Raw genomic sequence first — 17,133 nt, 5'->3', positions numbered from 1 at the left:
AAATATGTCCGACAGTATTTCTGGTGTTTTAGGAAGCTGCATGCAGATAATGATGGTTTAAGAGTTGCAGTCTCGGACTTGCAGTTTCTTCTCGTCTTTAAAATACCAATGACAGTTCCTCAGTTCTGCCTTTCTGAAGGGACATTTCTTACTGTGTGTTAACTCATGGTTACAAAGCAAAGCAGTAAAATATCTCCTCCTTTTTAGTGTTAAAAAAGTAAAGTAATGGCTTTAAAATTCTCTAATGCAACACGAGTGGTTTAATTAGAAAAAAACCCCAACACCAACAAAACAACCACAAACAAACAAGCCAAAAAAAACCCCAAACCAAGTCTTTTCCTTCAGAAACTTCTTTTTCCTGCCTGCCTAGAAAGCCAGATTCCTTGTTGTGATGGGAAAGCATGGTCCGGTGCTTTGGATACTAGTCATGGATTTCCTGCGTGACTATGACATGTTGCTTAGGGGTTCTATCCTTGTTATGTACAAATAAGCATAAGTCCTTCATAGCTTCTCTGACATAAAAAAAGTTGGTGTCTTCCTTTTGCACGAAGTGGGGTTAATAGTGCTGTCTTGACTTGGTAGGGATGTTAGGAGACTGAGCGTTGTATCTGATCGACTCCTTGATTTTTCTTTTCAGTGAAAGGAAGAGATGTAGGTGCTTTTCTTTGAATATTTTGGTTGATCCATCTCTTAGTTCTTTCATCTTTAAGGAATAAATAAATTCCCCTGCAGCTAATAAAATATGTAATTTTTTAGTATTACTTCAATTTGTAGTCCACAATACCATGAGCTGTTTTTCTTGTTGTGATCTATGCATTCAGTGTAGGAATAAAATAAAATTGTTACATTTATTCTTCGTATCTTGTGGTGAATAAACCCTTTTAAAATCCATCTCTGTAGTCTAGTAATGTCTTTGAAGGTATCTTTTTTCCTTTTTCTTTTTCTCTCCCCTGTTTTATACCCTGGCTAATAAAGCTGTTATGCATCTGCTCAATTTTAAGTGTATTAGCAGCTTCATGGTCATTCTTTGATTTGTGTGATCTTATGTTCAAAAATGTATATCATTTCTCAGGCAAGTGAGCTATTTCTAGTAGCTTTTCAAAACAATCTGGTGCACATAGTTGTAACTTGAAAAGGTTCTTTTCTGTTTTGGTTTTCTTGTCCAACGGAGTCAAAATTGGGCCATTTTTGTTTTTTCTCATGTGGTATTAGTTTGTATCTTTTGTGCTGCATTAGTTGCTAAATAGTACTTTTGTGGTCAGTGCCTGTTTCTACCTTTAAATTTCCAATTTTGGAAGGATCATGCCAAATATTTTGCAAAGGATGATCTGCCAAGAAAATTTCATAGGAGAATAACCAACCTCTACTTTGAAGCATAAAGCTGACTTTTTTTTGTTATTTTTTCCCCTAAATAAATGTTGTTAAGATGTGCACTGATCTTTGCCTTGTTATTATTGTTACCCTTATTGCTGTAGGTCTTTGTCCTTCAGTAGTTATTGCTAGGAATGAGAATTAAATGTTTTAGTGGCTGCTGAGATGTGCAAAGCCACTTTGCTTATACAAATCCTTAGTCTGGTTTTCTGTGCTGGAATAAAAGGACTTGGCCTAACATCGTTAATGAGCTTTTAATCCCTTATTGCTTGAGTTAATTGGCCTTGAGTAAGAAAGTGTCAGAAGTCTGTTAGTGAAAGGTAGGTTCCCCTCCTCCCAATTCTCTCTGCAAGAGATGTATTATCTAAATTTCACCTACTGCCAGTAAAAGTAAATACATTTAAGCCTTATTTGCATTATAGCTGTGCTCAGGAGTGCCACTCGCAGATCTTGCTGCGTTGGGTTTCAGGTTTTAACATGGAATTTATTTAAACCCTGGTACTTCTGTGTATTCTGGGTTCTGCCCCTTCAATAAGGGAAACTGCAGGTGCTGTAAATGCGGAAATAGGGAGTGACAGCTAGGATGTTTGCCTCCTGCTTTGTGCTGGGGCAGTGTCCATCGGGAGAGCACCCACAAAATCAATATTTGTCTTTGTACAGTGTTCAGCTCTGATATCCAAAGCGATGGCTCTTTTAGTAGTGCTGCTGCAGGATAAACTAGCTGACACAAGAAATTCAGCAACACGTATAGAAAGTAAAATTGGTCAGTGAATCTTTATTTTTGGTTTATCCCCAAAAATAGTAACAGTGGTAAGAGATAGTTCTCTTTTAGTGAATTGAACCTTAAAGTCTCTGTTAGGGAAATGGCTTCTGAAAGCCTCTGTGCCGTTCGCTGTAAAGGAGCCTGGTACTGCTCTCCATCTCAGAAATCCAGCTGGAAGATTGCGGGTGAACAGTTGCCTCTGGATGTTTGTGCCTCCTAAAAGAGCAAGAGCCCTGAAAATTAGAAATTGCTGTTAGATGTCTTTTTCCAGCAGCAAAGACCAGCTGGACGTCTGCCTCACGTGTGAGCTGTCCTGGCACTCCTTGGGTGATGGATGGAGCGTTGCGAGGACTCAGGGTGGGAGAGGCAGTTGTTTCCGTCTGGCAGAAATCACAGCCATTCAGTAAGATTTGCATTAATATTTCAAATTTTTTTAAGCTTTCCTCTTTTGTTCCTCCTTCTACATTTTTAATCTGTCCATCAGCCTTCCTGTGTGAAGGAGAAAAATGTGTTCGGCATCTGTTACGGAGATGCACTCAGCACTGAGTAAGGGGGCTTTTATTCCCTCCAGTACTCTGTTTAGGTTTTCTCAGGATGGGCCCGTGGGGAATTTTAGGTTGGTTTTCCTTGTTTTGTTTTATATAAAAGAAAACAGGAGGAAAAAAAGTCCCCTCAGAACTGCAATAATTGCACCTGCGTGGGTTTAGTACCTGCACCCATCTAGGAGGTAAGATACAGGGGAATGCAGGAAAAAAATATATGGGTTGTATATGTTATAGATACGTGTGTATATATATACCAGGGTGTGCTGCCTGGTACTGGGACAGGAACCAGCACTCCCTCTACTCAGTGTAAAACTGGAAAGCGATAGTGGGAGCTGCTGGTTTTGGCTGGAGCCCAGGCAGAGGAGCTCTGCAGCCACTCGGTGGCCTGTACAGGTGATTCTCCAGCTTGTGCACCGTCCTGACACCAAGGTCTGGATCTGCGCTGAGCAAATGGCAGCCTCGTGCTCTCCTGCTCCGAGCAGGGTGCTGGTCAGGTGAGCATTTCAGGAGGTCATGTTCAGCAGCGAGCTCTCAGAACTGGCCTCTCTGCTTGGGTTAAGCTTTACCTGCAAATTTTCAGGGAAATTTTTTCTCAGAGCTTTCAGAGAGTGTGGTTTCTTTTACAGAAGTGCTTTCCTAATGTACAGGACTGCAAAAGGTTGGGGTATCCTTCTCTTGTGAAGGACAACAGCTCTCGGCTCACACAATGGGGATTAACTCCTGTTCCTTTTAAGCTGGGTTTTCTGAGAAGCTTTCTGGCTACGTAGTGACTTTTTGTGAATCCCCAGCTCTATGGTCTGGATGTTAAACTCAGCTGGTAAAGAGATGGTGTTTCAGAAGTACAAGCCTCTCCTTTCCATTCATTAAGAGTATGTCCAGCGTTGCTGTTCTTTTCTTTAGCTGCTTGATAGTTTTCCAGCTCTATTTACAAAGCATTTTTAAAACCTGACAGACTGATTTCATAAGAGTAAGCAAAACTGTATAGTTAATTATGATAAACACTAGGAACACTTATTTGAACTTCTGCATTAGGACATAATTCAAATTCTGTTACAGACCCGTAGGTCACCATCCACCAAGATCAAATTCTTCTCTAACACATCACTTGCCGCTCACTTGAGGGATAAATAGTAAACTGGTCAGAGCAGAAACCTAATCCAGTCTGGCAGTTCCTGTTGGATTTCTTAATATTGCCTCTTGGGTACTGACTTTTATGGATGTTTGTTTGTGTGTTCACAAAAAACCCCAAGCAAATGATGAAACCCCCCAAACTTATTGTCGTTAAAGTTACAGAGGCCCCATGAGGACTTGCTGTCCTTTGTGGCAGATCTCTGTTGAGGCTGCAGCGTAGCAGGAGACCTCCAGACCCTGGAGTTGGTCTTGAGGGTTTCTTCTTGTGTGCTGGGAACAGCAGTGAGGGATCAGGGGCCTCATCTTGAGAAATAAGTCCTTTGCAGAAATGTCTCATCTCTATGTGTGACCAGTTTGAGCGTAGGATAAAAAATTGAAGCAGGGCTGCATACAAGATGTGACATGTTCATGGGAGCATTTGTATCATATGGGAGAGGGATACTACACCACGAAGTGAAGCCCAAATCGAAGTTCTGCTGAAGGGTCTGGTGGTTGTGCCAAGCTGTGGCAATTGCTCGATGAAGTTTTACTCCACAGGTGGGCTGGTTGTGGTGGCATCTTCAAGATCCCGTCCACTGTTTCAAGGTCTCTGTGCCCCTGCCTTCTGGTACATACATGCAGTAGTCTTGGTTTGTTCAGGTACCCTGCACCAGGTATCTTTTCTTATTCCCCTAATGCCTGTAATATTTTGGATTCTCTTTTTTTTAATCACAACTGAAATACCTGCTGTGCTTCCTGTGTGTAAGAAAGGAATCTGTTTTCGTGGATTTAGGGCAGCCTAGGTGAGAGACATTTCTTTGGGTTGCCTTAGTTGGCTGAGAGCTTTAGGCAGTGGTAGATGTGAATTCAGAGACATAGGTAGGTGAATTCAAGGGTTGGTCTGATGATACTGTGAGAGATGGAAAGAACAATGCAGTGTAATGGGAATTTCAAAACCACATAGAGCAGTTTAAGAGTTATAAAGTGTAAGAGGTCAGAAACTAGAAAGCAGATGAGAAACTTATAGTTCAGTTGCTGGGCGGGAGATAAGGGTACCTTTTGAAACTATATGCAGTAACTGAGGAGAAGCAGGCAGCGTTTGAGACAGCAAAATGTTGTGGTCACTGATGAGTGAACCTTGGCAAGGAATGAATAAGGTTGGAGATACGTGGGAGGGTTGCCACAGGAGCTGCAATTATGATTAGATTAAATGAAGACATGGTTGAACAAACGGCTCTTCTGGTGAATTGGGCTGTTGATCCAAGGCTGGATATCAGACGACGACACTGGGGTGAGGAGGGGATTTCACCATGGAAATTGAAAATGCTAATTTGGAGGCTGTGAGAGTGATATTGCTGTCTGAATCTTGCCCTTCCCTTCCTCAGTGTTGAAGGAGAAAGTGGTTGGACAAGGAGACTGAGCACATAAACTTGTATTCAGATGTCCAAGTGAAATGATTCTCCAATTTTTTACCATCTCACACAGCTTAGTACTGTGGGCCCCCTGAGGTGGAACTGTTTGGCTTGCACTCTTAAAAATGAATTAAACAAAACTGCAGTGCGCATAACTGGTTCTGAAACCAGTTTTCTGTGTTATTTCTGGTCATTAGCTACAGAAAGTGTCCTACCCAAAATGTGTTTTCTCACGTGCATTGTTTGCATGTGTGGTGGGAAGCATCGCACACCAGGATCACCACGAGTGTCTTGGTGGGTTCCACTGTCCCACAACAGCTTTTTGATGCAGTTCTGAGAAGAAAGTTAAGTCTTGGTGGGAAAACCCGATGATTTTTTGTGTGTAATATCGTGAAACTCTCCCAACTCCCCAAAACCCCAGCCTTACTAATAGTGCAGCTCTCATTTTTGAGTGTGGCATTGGGTCACAGCATTGACGTTGTGCCTAGGTTGGAAGAACGTGTGTTGCTCCAGGATGAACAGCCTGACGCAGGCTCTGTCTGCAGCTAGTCCATGTTGCAGAAGGCACCATGCAGATCTCTATTGAGGGTGCATCAGGAAAGTGTCACCACTTGCTTGCTCAGCCCTTAACCACTTTCTAAAGCATCCACTGTTTGAGACAGGACCATGGGTTTAAAGGAACCTTTAATCTGCTCTGGTACAGCTGTGTGTATGCCTGAGGGAGTCTGGGTAGCGTTGGCTGGTGCTGACATATGCTGGGGGGAAAAAGTGTAATGATTATTGTGCTGTCACATTAGACTAGTGACATGTCATCTCCTAGGTTGCTACCACTATGCAATGGGATAGTCAGAAAAAGAAGAGTACTTGTGTCTTGTTTTATTTTGAACACAGGCTCTGTGTGATGTTCTGTAGTATTAATATTTAGCTGCTAAAATATTCTGGAAGAGCTGTGTTCAGTGGGATGCTGTCACTGATCCTGTAGCGGGCTGTAGGACAGCTGAAGAAGAGGTGACCAAAAGACTATTACCTAGCTTTTCTTTCTCAGTAAATATGCTCTGTATATGACATTGAGCAAAATAAATTTGACTGTGTGGCTCGCCTCATTCAAATACACCCTTGTTCTGGTCCCATTCTTGTGTAGGTCAAGTTTTCTGGTGGAGCTTTGCAATCCTTCTGCCAAAATCCTGGAGTTCCAGTTTTCATTCTGCGTAACGTGGAACATAATTTTCAGTTTTGAATCTCCTTAAATAAAGTTAAGATCAATGCTAACAGATAGCGAAAGCTCTGTCTTCCTCTCGGGGAAACTTGCAGCAAGTCCCCTGATCTGTCGGGGAAGTCGGGCTTCACTTCTGTCACATGGGAGCCGGACCATGTTGCTGATGGGGATGTGGGCTCCAGTGCAGGAGGGAGCTGTGCAAACGCTGAGCTTCAGTCTTTCTGCCTTTAGTGTCAAGATGAGTTCTTAGGAGACTTCCTTACATATTGAAGGAATTAAAGCCAGCAGAATTAAAGACAATAAGAAATCTAACAGGTTTTATCTTCCATTAGACTGAAATATTAGAAATAGTAGGACTCAGAAGAGATCATCAAAGTTCATAATGTATATGTCATCTTCATGTGATAAATGCATATAAATGAAACTTGCTGTGTCAATAATAGCTCATGAAATACTGAACAGCAGTTCAGCAGCTATGCTTAGGCAGGTCTGGATTACTTGGTGTGCAGGGGAGAACAGCTCCCCTGGCCTTTGGTTGGTTTCAGTGAATTTTGAATTAAGGCTTGAAATACTGAAGAAATTTTGGGGGATGGGAAGGAGGCAGATGTATTGCTGTTGGGCTTTAAAAATTGTGAATAAGATGAATAGGAGAACTATAATTTCTTAGCTTTACTTCAATTTCCACGCCTCCAGTGCAGAAGTGTATCAATAAGACAAATTGATCATTAACTAATTCTTCACATCAGGGAAGTTATGGAGAGCTTACATTTTTGTCAAGTATAATTTGTAGTAAAATTTCATGTTTGATTCACAAAGCCAGCAATGTTGATATAGTACATTCCTGTCTGTGACTTCCTTGATACTACACAACCCTTTTTGAAAAAGTAGAACGATGCAAACTGTAGTCACCCATGACAGTTGAGAATTTCTTTAACTAATGTGTCTCAAAATGATTTGAGGAAACCTTATTTGACAGTTTTCATATCTAGGTGTATACCATGGAGAACCAGTTTTTAGCCCTCGCCTTCTTACATTTTTAATGATGTGCAAGATTAACAGTAATTCATTATTGATCAAGTCTTGAGCTGACAGAAAGGTATGGAAGAGACAAGTTTAAAAAACACAAGTGACAGCAGAGAGATGTGTGTACCCATGTAAAGCTGGTGCAATCCAAGACAAAGGAACAAAAGCCATCAGTCACATTTGCGGGCAGGTGACGTTTTTTGGGAAGCAGTTTGGGTAATTTGCTGCATTGTTGCAGTAAGACTGTCTAGACTTAAGATCTAATACAGTTTCTGTATTTGTAAGCATCCAGACAAGGATATTAAGGATGGGGTAATACTCAGCATTTTTGCATTTGATGCTGGTGTGATAGAAGTAGCATGTGTGGTCCTGGTGAAATCAATTTGAGAATGTGTTCGGTTGGAGGATTAAACTATAGGACCAGAAAACCAGTCTTAGGGCGTGTGGCTCAGAAAACTTGATGTGTTTAGTTCATAAATATCAACCTGGTGGAAAGCTTTCCGTTCCAGAAGACAAAGTTCGATGGTTGAAACCTGAAATAGTCTGTGTCCAGGCTACCGATTATATACAAAAACTTAATGGTAATATTGGATAGCAGCAGGACACAATTTGGTGAAGCTCTGGTGGCCTGTTGTGTGCGAGAGCTGAGAGCCAGTAATTGTAATGATCTCCTCTGGTCTGATCCTTCAAGTCCCTGCCAAGCAATCTGGGCACCATAGACCTTTGGCAGACTACATCCATTCCTTCAGGCTTCAGCGTAACAGTAGCAGTGTCAGTTATTGCTTATACAGACAAGGAATATCTGTAAGGAATATGATCTTTTTTGAACTTCAGAGATTATACTGATCATCTGGAAACATAGAGTCTCCTTCATCTGACCAGCTTAGCCGCTTGTGGATAGTGGATAGTGGAGATTCCCGGGCTTCACCAAGATAGAGTGTGTGCTTGGTCTCTTACGGGAACATCTGTGTTTCATAATGGTAGTGTTAGGTGTAACAGTACTGGAGAGGTCCTAATCCTTTGTCCATGCTTGGATGAATGCTTGTTCTGGATGTTGAAGGATACCAATGATTTTGCTGTCATCTAAGAACACTTCTGGTAGGAAGGTACTTCAAAAAGTGGTAAAGATTTCCTTTGTGGTTAGCAAATAACTATCTGTTTCTGTGTTCAGTGATTTGGTCCTGTGATTTACAGGACTTTGAAAGGCCAATTATTGTTGGTTGGTTCCTCTCCCCCCCAGCTCGAAAGCCCTTCCTGATTTGGAAGCTTGACTAAGTGTTGACAAAACTGATGGGTTCATCCTTCAAGTTCTTGCTTTACCTGTTGTTAAATTAAGACTTCTTCTTGTCCATATGCAAGAGAAAGAGTGTTTTGTTCTGTAGCGGCTTCTTTCAGTTTCGTCTACTGAGGCAAATTTGCTTTGCATCCTCATCTTAAGTAACTGCAAGTAATTGATTTCACATAACCCAGTTTTCCCTCAGTTTTCTATAACCCACTTCTTAACCAGATTTCATGTGTTCAGAAGACTCTGCATGCTTGTTAGGGTGAGAATGAAAGAGTTGCATTTAGGCTCCTGTAACTTTCAGGTAATCAGCAGAAGGGGGATGCCACAGTGCCTAACTGGATCAGGTGCGTGTCAAAAATAATATAGTTTAGCTGTGGTGATGCTGCCTGACTGAGTTAGAGTTCATTTTACTAGAGTTAAAAGTGTTAATGAAATTCCCTTTTAAAATTTTCTATATCTGAGGTTCCTGTAACATTTTCCTCCAGCACTGAATTCTCACTTTGAAGTTTAGATGGTACCTGGAGAGGACGGTTCTGTAAAGGCTTAACTGGAGCTCCCTACCCCTTCTTCTTGAGTGTCGTGGGGATGACTCACCTCTGTCAGGATCTGCTGGAAGGAGTTTTTTTTGGAGCTAAGTTGTTCGCAGGGAGCTGTGACTCATCCGTGCTACATCTACAGCGCTTCTCCCTGCCCCTCCACCTACCAGTTCCACTTTCAGAGCACGCTGAGTTTAGCACCACGAGACGGATGGTTGAGCGCTGCGTGCTCCGTGCTCTGACAGTCCGCGTCGCAGCACGTCGTGCTTTTGTACCACCCCAGTGAGCACGGATGGCAGCAACTTCGCAGTTTCAACAACCCTTAAAAATGGTGTTTGAGAGGCATTTGCTGGCAGATAGCTGGGGTTTTCTAAAGCCTCGGAAGGAGCTGCTAGTAATTCTTCACAACTGCAACGGGGCTGATGCTGTGCTAATACCAAAACCAGATAATCCTCACCCAGGTTGCTCTTGGCTAATTGCATCATGCCATGTTTGTAACACATAACATCATAGCATATCTTTTCATGGGTTGTAAGACTGTATGAGATGTCTTTGCAGTATAATTAAATATGTCTTACCTCTTTTATTTCAGGCTAGAAATCTTCATACTGGAGAACTGGCTGCTGTAAAAATAATCAAGTTGGAGCCTGGTAAGTTTTACACTCTTTTCTGTATTTTTGAATTGCATTTTCATTTTTTTCGTATGTTTATTTTCACATGACTGTGAAGCTCCAGACAAAAGAAGTGTTGGGGTTTTTTTTTTCTGTAGTTTCAGTGGTTAGATGACAGGAAGCACTGTAGGATGTACCATTACTTTTGGCTACGTCCTGCTCACTGTTTCCTCGTTTGTTCTTATCTGCCTTATGAGTTGTTGTTAGTACAAAGAGAAGATTAAGGACAGATGGTAAATTGTGAGCTCTGAGACAGTAGGGAGCTGGTAGACTGTGTGAGTTGAAAGGGGGAGGAGACCAGGCAATGATGCTAATGCCCACCAAAGGTGCACTGGGAAAAAGAGAGCCCTGTGCTTTTTAATGTGTCGTCTTTTTTCTAACCTGTGCTGAGGGAGGAGGATGGCTCATACTATCATTTCCCCATGCATTTTCTGCCACTCCTCCTAGAAGCAGGAGACACAGGAGAAGCTCCCTTGCCGCCTGAGATATTTGCTGAGCTGAAGCCTAATCTGAGTCCAGCATAGAGACTTGAAATCAGAAATTGTGTCCTGAGTGCAAATGAGGAGAGGAGCTTTTTATCTCCTCAGTCATAACTCAGTCCCACCTGAGGATCTTGTATTTGTTCAGAGAACTAATCTCTCATTACTTGGTCTCTGGCATACCTTTCAAATCCCTCCTTAGTATAGTTCTCTTCAGTGTCCCTTTGGCATGTTAGTCTCTCTGTGGTTGTGGTTTGCCTGAACTGCTGTGCTGTGTCTGTTCAGTGCCCTGGCTGTCTGGGACAGGGGCTGAGGGAGGTTCCTCCTGTGAATGTGTTCTTGCCCAGCGCTCGTGGACTGACACCGGTAGCCTATGAAGCAACTAAGGGACAATTAAGAAAGTAGCAGGATTTGTGAAGGCGCAATGAGATGGCTTCCATGACTGGAGTGCTGCAGGGAATACACACAGACTCGTTAGGCCGGAAAAGTGGAGGAAAATCTGGAAAGACAAATGACTTTGGAGAGGCTGGCAGAACTGAGTGTTTTTTAGTCTGGAGACAAGAAGGCTGAAGAGGGATCTAACCACCATTCTCCATGTCAGACTGGCAGAAGAGCTGGAGCCAGACTTTTGTCAGGTGTGCTCAGAGAAAGGGTGATGCAGCCTGCGCAAGCTGCACCAAGGGAGAGTCCAGCTGGACGTGGGGAAAATTCTTCATGAGGAGAGTGTATGTGCTCTGGGGCAGGGCCCAGGGAGGTGGCAGGATCTCCATCCTTGAAGATTTTCTGAAGTTGACTGGGCAAGGCCTTGAGCAACGTGACCTGACTACTGCGGTTAGTCCTGCTTGGAGCAGAAGATTGGACCAGAGACCTCTGGAGGTCCCCTTCTGTGATTCGAGGTTTTGACGACTGGCACTGAAACACCTCCGGTCCCTGAACACCAGCATCTATTCATGACTGTGTGTTAAAAGTCTGTAGTTTTGGTGGGGAGCTCACAGTGTCAGTACATTGCTAGCAAGTGCAGTGGCTGTGCTATCTTCCTCTTTCTTGCTTAGGAAAATATGTTGTCTCATTTGCTTGTCGTTGCTTGGTTCTTTTCAGTCACTCGGGTTGGGAGGCATCATGGGTTGTTAAACACAAAGGGTTTGCTAATGTCTGTAGGTCTTTGGTAAGTGGAACCTTTCTTCTTCTTCTTCTTCTTCTTCTTCTTCTTCTTCTTTCTTCTCCCAGTCTCTCCAAACATGCATCCCTCAGGAACTGAGCCTTGAGAGATGGCTCTGCCCATCCTGCTGTTGTATTTTGTAGTTCTTCCAGATTTCTATTAAATCTGGGCTAGCAGGACTTTTCAAATTCTACAGTCTTTACCCAAGACAACTGACCAGCTCCTCTCCCACTGAGGACTCTGTGGTCAGTGGTGTATATCTAGTGATCGCGGAGTCAGTCTTAGAAACCAAATGTTTAAAAATTTTAACTTAACCATATGAATAAAGATTCAAAGAAAACTGCTTTTAAATAGCAGTAAGTATGTTCATTTTTCATAAAACTTTAGTTTTATCCATCTGACTTCTAGGCCAGCTAAATTTTTCTGACATTTCTGTTACCCTTCAATAATAATTTTCAAAACTTTGGCAGGAGAATCAATGCTTAGTGCTGTGTGCCTCACCCCATATTTCTTGGTTGTGAAATCCCAGATGAAAACTTTGAGGGAAAAGTGATAATGTCTTTACAGTTGGGCTTTTTAGTCTTCTAAAAATTCCTTAATGTTTGTTAAAGATAGCAATCTTGCCTGGAATCTCTTAAAATTTTTCACTATTTCAGCCATTTTGAAATGGTCAAGCAACTATGCATGAATTTGGTTTAATTCACTAAAACAGTTTTTACCAAAAGAAAAATGGGGCGTGGGAGAAAAATGTTGGGAACATTTCTGAAATGGAATGATTTAGTGGCTTCACCCCACCTCTTGTTTCCTTTTTCTCGAGCTAGGTTATCAGGGAGACTGAAGTGCCAGTTATGAAGTGGGAGAGGAAGGCTGTGGGAGTCCCCATCTAGCATGTGGTTAGAGAATATAGGGGAAGAGGAGTTCAGACCCATCTTTGTCTTATTTACAATGAAGACCAGCAGTTGTGTCTCCCTCCTCATGGGATGCTGGTTTTCCTACTGATCTGTAAGGTATTCCAAGGTGATTTTAAGGATTTCTGCTGAAAATTTTCATATACTTTCTGCTTTTAGTATAAATTAAACGTGAATTGATTTAGACAGCATGTGAGACTGACTCTGTTGCCTGGTGTTCAGGGTGATGGCTAGTCTGTTTTGTAAAAAGTGATCATGGAAAAATTAATTTGGGGTTTCCCATGTCCAAGAAAAGTATGTAACCCTTTGGATTGCTTGATGTAAGATTTCCCATGAGCCTAGCTGTTCATTTCCAAGTGATTATTTTTTTTTTAAACAGTTAAAAGTTCTTGAAATCTGAATGTTTTTTTTTTCAGTTGGAAAAATGTGAAAAATTCCAGTGGATAATGAAAAGAAAGGCTCACCTTGATTCTTTAGTTTTTCTTTTCCTTCTTTCTTGATGTTTCCATTGAAGTGTACCAATGCGGGTAAAAAGCAAAGAGCAGCCAGGCCATGCTGGTAATACCATTGCTTCCGTTGCAGCTCCCCTCTTCTAAAGTCAGCAAGGTCTTCTGCAAAGCCAGGTTCATACACACAACACAGTTCAGACATCAGTGGCTGCGGCTCAGTTGGTATTACATAAATGTCTTGAGTTTCTGAACCTGCCTACTCACACCAGAATTAATGATCATATGACATAGAGAGTGGTGGTCAGTGGGCAAAACCTTGGGCATGGCCTTAACTCCCACCAGTGTGACCTCTACAAGCCATTTTGACTCCTTCAGCGGTCCTTTCAACCCTCAGCTCTTTGATTTCTTTAGGTGGTAACCTCTTTGGAGCAGAACTGCCGATTGCCCGGTGATTATTCGATGCGGCGCACAGCGTGGGTTTTCCTCTTGTTTGAGGATTGCTTTTGTGAACCAAAAGGCAGTATGTAGCAACGGGCAGGATAGTTCTCTTGGCCCTGCATGCTTCATCCCGTCCCCATGCTGTGGTGTCCCTTGTACCCAGGGTGTGTGTTTAGGTGAAAGCAGATGAGGGGACTGAGCTGGCAGCGGGCGCAGGGAGCGGAAGGCAGGTTCTGAGCAACAAGGAAATGTGGTTTTCTCTGCAAGATCTGTGAAACTCCTTGTTGTATTTAAGTTGTGTTTACATAAGCGCAGAAAGCAACTGTACAAATTTATGTGAGAGAAAAATACATGAAAGATTATTAAATACAAAGATCCCATCTATGACTGAGAGGTTTTTCTGAGCCATAAATCTCTGGAGGTGGGGAGAGTGTTTGGGGGAAGCATCCCTGTGTGGTCTGTTCTTAAATACTTCCTTGGCATCTTGTGTTGGAGACGGTATGCAGGACTGAAGGGCCCCATACCTGACTCAGGGCAAAGGTTAATTTTTAATTCTGGTTGGTTCTGTGATCCATTTCACCGTGCAGCCAAAGAGATGTTTTTGAAGGGAGAAGAAGCGTGGGGAGGCCCAGGGGACAAGCTAAAACCACTGCCTCTGGGTGACTGTGACTACGAACCTTTCCTTAGAAAACCACGCTGGTTTTATGTACGTGGATTGCAGCGATAAGACAATGTTAAATGTGGTGGATCCTCCCCCCTGAGGGTGGGATCCCTCAGCCCCTGCCTGGCACATGTGAGACCATATGGCCAGTGTTCGGGGCGGTGGTGCCGGTGAGAGCAAACCACCAATGGGGCAGAGCAATGCTTTAATGACAGAAAAAGGATGGTATTAATCTATTGTTCATGTAGTGATGGGCTTCCTCAGGCGTTCATGTTGCTGCACCTGATCCAAATGAAGTGGGTCTGTTTTTATTGTGCATTTGAAGAACTGCTTTGAAGACTGAAGCAGAGGCTGAATGCTCTGCCGTTAGAGCTGAGGGAAGAGCAGGAACCTCCGGAGGCTGAGCAGCCCCTGCCTTTGCTTGGCGCTGCTTAAGCACTACAGCGAAAGTGCAAGACTCCGGCCCAAAGTCACCACTGCTGAGAACCCCATTTTAAATAGCGCTGATGACCATGTCTTACATCTGTCATTATGTTGTTGGCCTGAGTTGCCACAGGGAAGTGATTTCTCTAGTTTGTTGGTTTTGGTGGGGTTTTTTAATACATTTTCTTTTAAACATTGCCAACCTGATCTCCATCCATAGCATGTACACCCACAGCCTCTTGGCAGCGATCTTGTTGGGGATTGGTTTTGTTTTTAAGAGGGTTCACAATATTTATTTACTTATTTATTTATTTTTATTTCTCTGGGATGCCTACTGCCTCTGCAGGGTGGCTGGACTATGCAGAAGCTTACTGTCTTTGCAGGAAGATATGGCACTTCAAAATATTCCAGATTAAAAAAAAACCCACTCCCCCACATTTCAATGTTCTGACTAATTTTAAGGATGTTGAATAGCTTTGTAGGACTGTACTTGCAGAGCACTATCAATTCCTGGGCCGGGCCAGGGTCAGAAGCTGTTGCAGCTAGCTGTGGTGGTCCCCAGGGAGGGCAGCCCCTCCAAGCACCAGCACGAGCTCCTGTCAGACCATAGGGCACACCTAGGAAAAGACTGGTAATAAATTCTGTAAGTTAGCCACCAGAGAAGTAGGCTTGTGATTTATAGACACCATCTTCTGGAGATGAGGAGGAGGAGGTGGCTCATAGATGAGAATTAATTAGCAGATGGAAAAATAAGATCTCCAAACTCAACACTTGATTAATACATAGGCGGGGAATTGGGAGCAGAAGACAAAAGACTCTGAGGCAAAGAGTGCCCCAGAGGAGGTGAGGAATGCATTGAAATAAAGCTGCAAGAAACTGCACACAATAATATTTTGGGAGACCTAGCAAAACTGCTGAAATGGCAGGCGAGGATGAATTGTGGGTTTTTTTGTTACTCCCTCATCTACTGCAGGTAGCGAGTGAGTTGGTAGGCAAAGAGACTCCAACTTGCAGCCAAGACCCCAACATGAATACATATTTTATTTCATCTGCTATTACCTTTCTTTGTCTGTTTGCCACACAAAGGAAATAAACACTCTACTTAGAAGGTTACTGTCATTAATTTATTTGAATTTTTGGGCAGTACACTAGATCTGCTACCACAGTTACTTAAGCTGTGCTGCTAAAATCAAAATAGTCAGTGTTTTTCACTTTTTTTTTGGCATAGACTTTGGAGAGCATTAGGCAAAAGTATTAGGGCACGCTAATGACATTTCCCAGCATTCACCGAGTACAAATGCTTCAAATAATTTGGGAGCCAGTTCTATTTCAGAAACTAATCCAACTGTACTCAGCAGCATAGAAGCCAAAACCATCTGAAACACTAAAGCCACTTCCTTCTATGGGTTTAGCAGATGAATCAAGAGGGGAGTCAATACAAAGAGGTAACTGTTTGCCCATGGAGTTTTCTGCCACAGAACTTTCTCCCTGGGAAAATGTAATAAACAAAATATTTTAAAATATACTAATGGCCATTTTAAATACTACTGTAATGATAACCTGTGCCCTCCAAGACCTTTGACACTCAGAGGGCTGGTGGTAATCTGTTGTCCTCTGTACTTTTGCATGGTTACAGAAGAATCTCGTTGCTGGTTTTCATTTGGTCCAATGTTTGCATTTTCCATGTGAGACCCCTGTAAAGGCCAGAAGTAGCCAGTTACCTATTTCAGGTTGGATCTTAAACTGGAGGTGGAACCGTTCAAGGGGTTTTGTACGAAGGCAAAGAGTCATCCAAAGGTGTGTAGTACTGTGCTCGGTACATTCAAAGCCAGGTCTGGTTCGTTTGTTTTGTACCTCACGGTTCAGATGCGGAGGTTCGTATTCCACACAGCAACACAGCTGTGGGGCTGAGCCAGGCTGCGATGGGGGTCTGTCCCCTCTGAACCACAACGGCAGCACAGCAGATCTGCACTGTCAGTCCTGGCTGTTTTGGGGACCGAAGGAAGGGTACTATGGCAATGCAGCCTTATTCTCTGTATAATAAATTCTCTAGAGAGGCTATGAACTATGGAGAAGAACAAGCCCCAGGCTTATTTAAACCAAGCCTGCAGGGGTTGAACTGTTGTTGACAGCACCTACGGTTGAAGAAGTATGAGAATAACTGTTTACACCTTCACTGCGTTGTGATGTGTTACCTGGTTGGGCTTGAGATCGCGTCCCTTGTGCATGACGGTTTAAATAGACATGGGCTTTATGCATTGAGCAGCGGCTGGTCAGGTGCTACCAGAAGCCCTCACTTCAGATTCCCGTGCTACTTTGCTGGCTGTCACCTCCTGTGCCGTCAGGCTGGCATCACCGTAACCCCAGGGGACATGAACACCGTTTGCTTGGGAGAGGTGGGTGTGCAGCTCATTACTGCGCCGCTGCATCTGTCTAGGAGTTATCCAGGGCTGAGCGCGTGAGTTTCCAAGTGTGCCGGAGCCATTAAAGGCTGGACATCACCTGCTTGTGCCGTGCTGTGTGCCGCATGGTACTGCCGCAGACTCGCACCGCTGCTCCGCCTGCCTTTGGAGCATACACACAGTAGCACAGAGACAGCGTGGTCTTCTAATGTAGAGCGCCCAGCTTTTTAATTGTATGTACCTTCTCGAAATCTGGTCTAATTTTAATTTGCATACTTATAA

At 43.1% G+C, this 17,133-nt stretch overlaps 1 protein-coding gene across 1 annotated transcript in view; it reads left to right on the top strand.

Annotated features, from left to right (window-relative positions):
• The window catches only part of MAP4K5 (mitogen-activated protein kinase kinase kinase kinase 5), a gene marked incomplete at both ends in the record, with an annotated part of 67,686 nt that overhangs the window by 12,142 nt on the left and 38,411 nt on the right, over window positions 1-17,133 (top strand). The window contains one exon of the mRNA XM_082000950.1: window positions 9,854-9,911. Within this exon, the coding sequence (XP_081857076.1) occupies window positions 9,854-9,911 (58 nt within the window). The remainder of the gene's footprint in view (window positions 1-9,853; window positions 9,912-17,133) is intronic.

Source organism: Phaethon aethereus (genome assembly GCF_964289735.1).
Source record: "Phaethon aethereus genome assembly, chromosome: 5".
Classification (NCBI taxonomy): domain Eukaryota; kingdom Metazoa; phylum Chordata; class Aves; order Phaethontiformes; family Phaethontidae; genus Phaethon; species Phaethon aethereus.
Note: the sequence above shows the minus strand (reverse complement) of the source record. Positions and strands in the feature narration are given on the sequence as shown.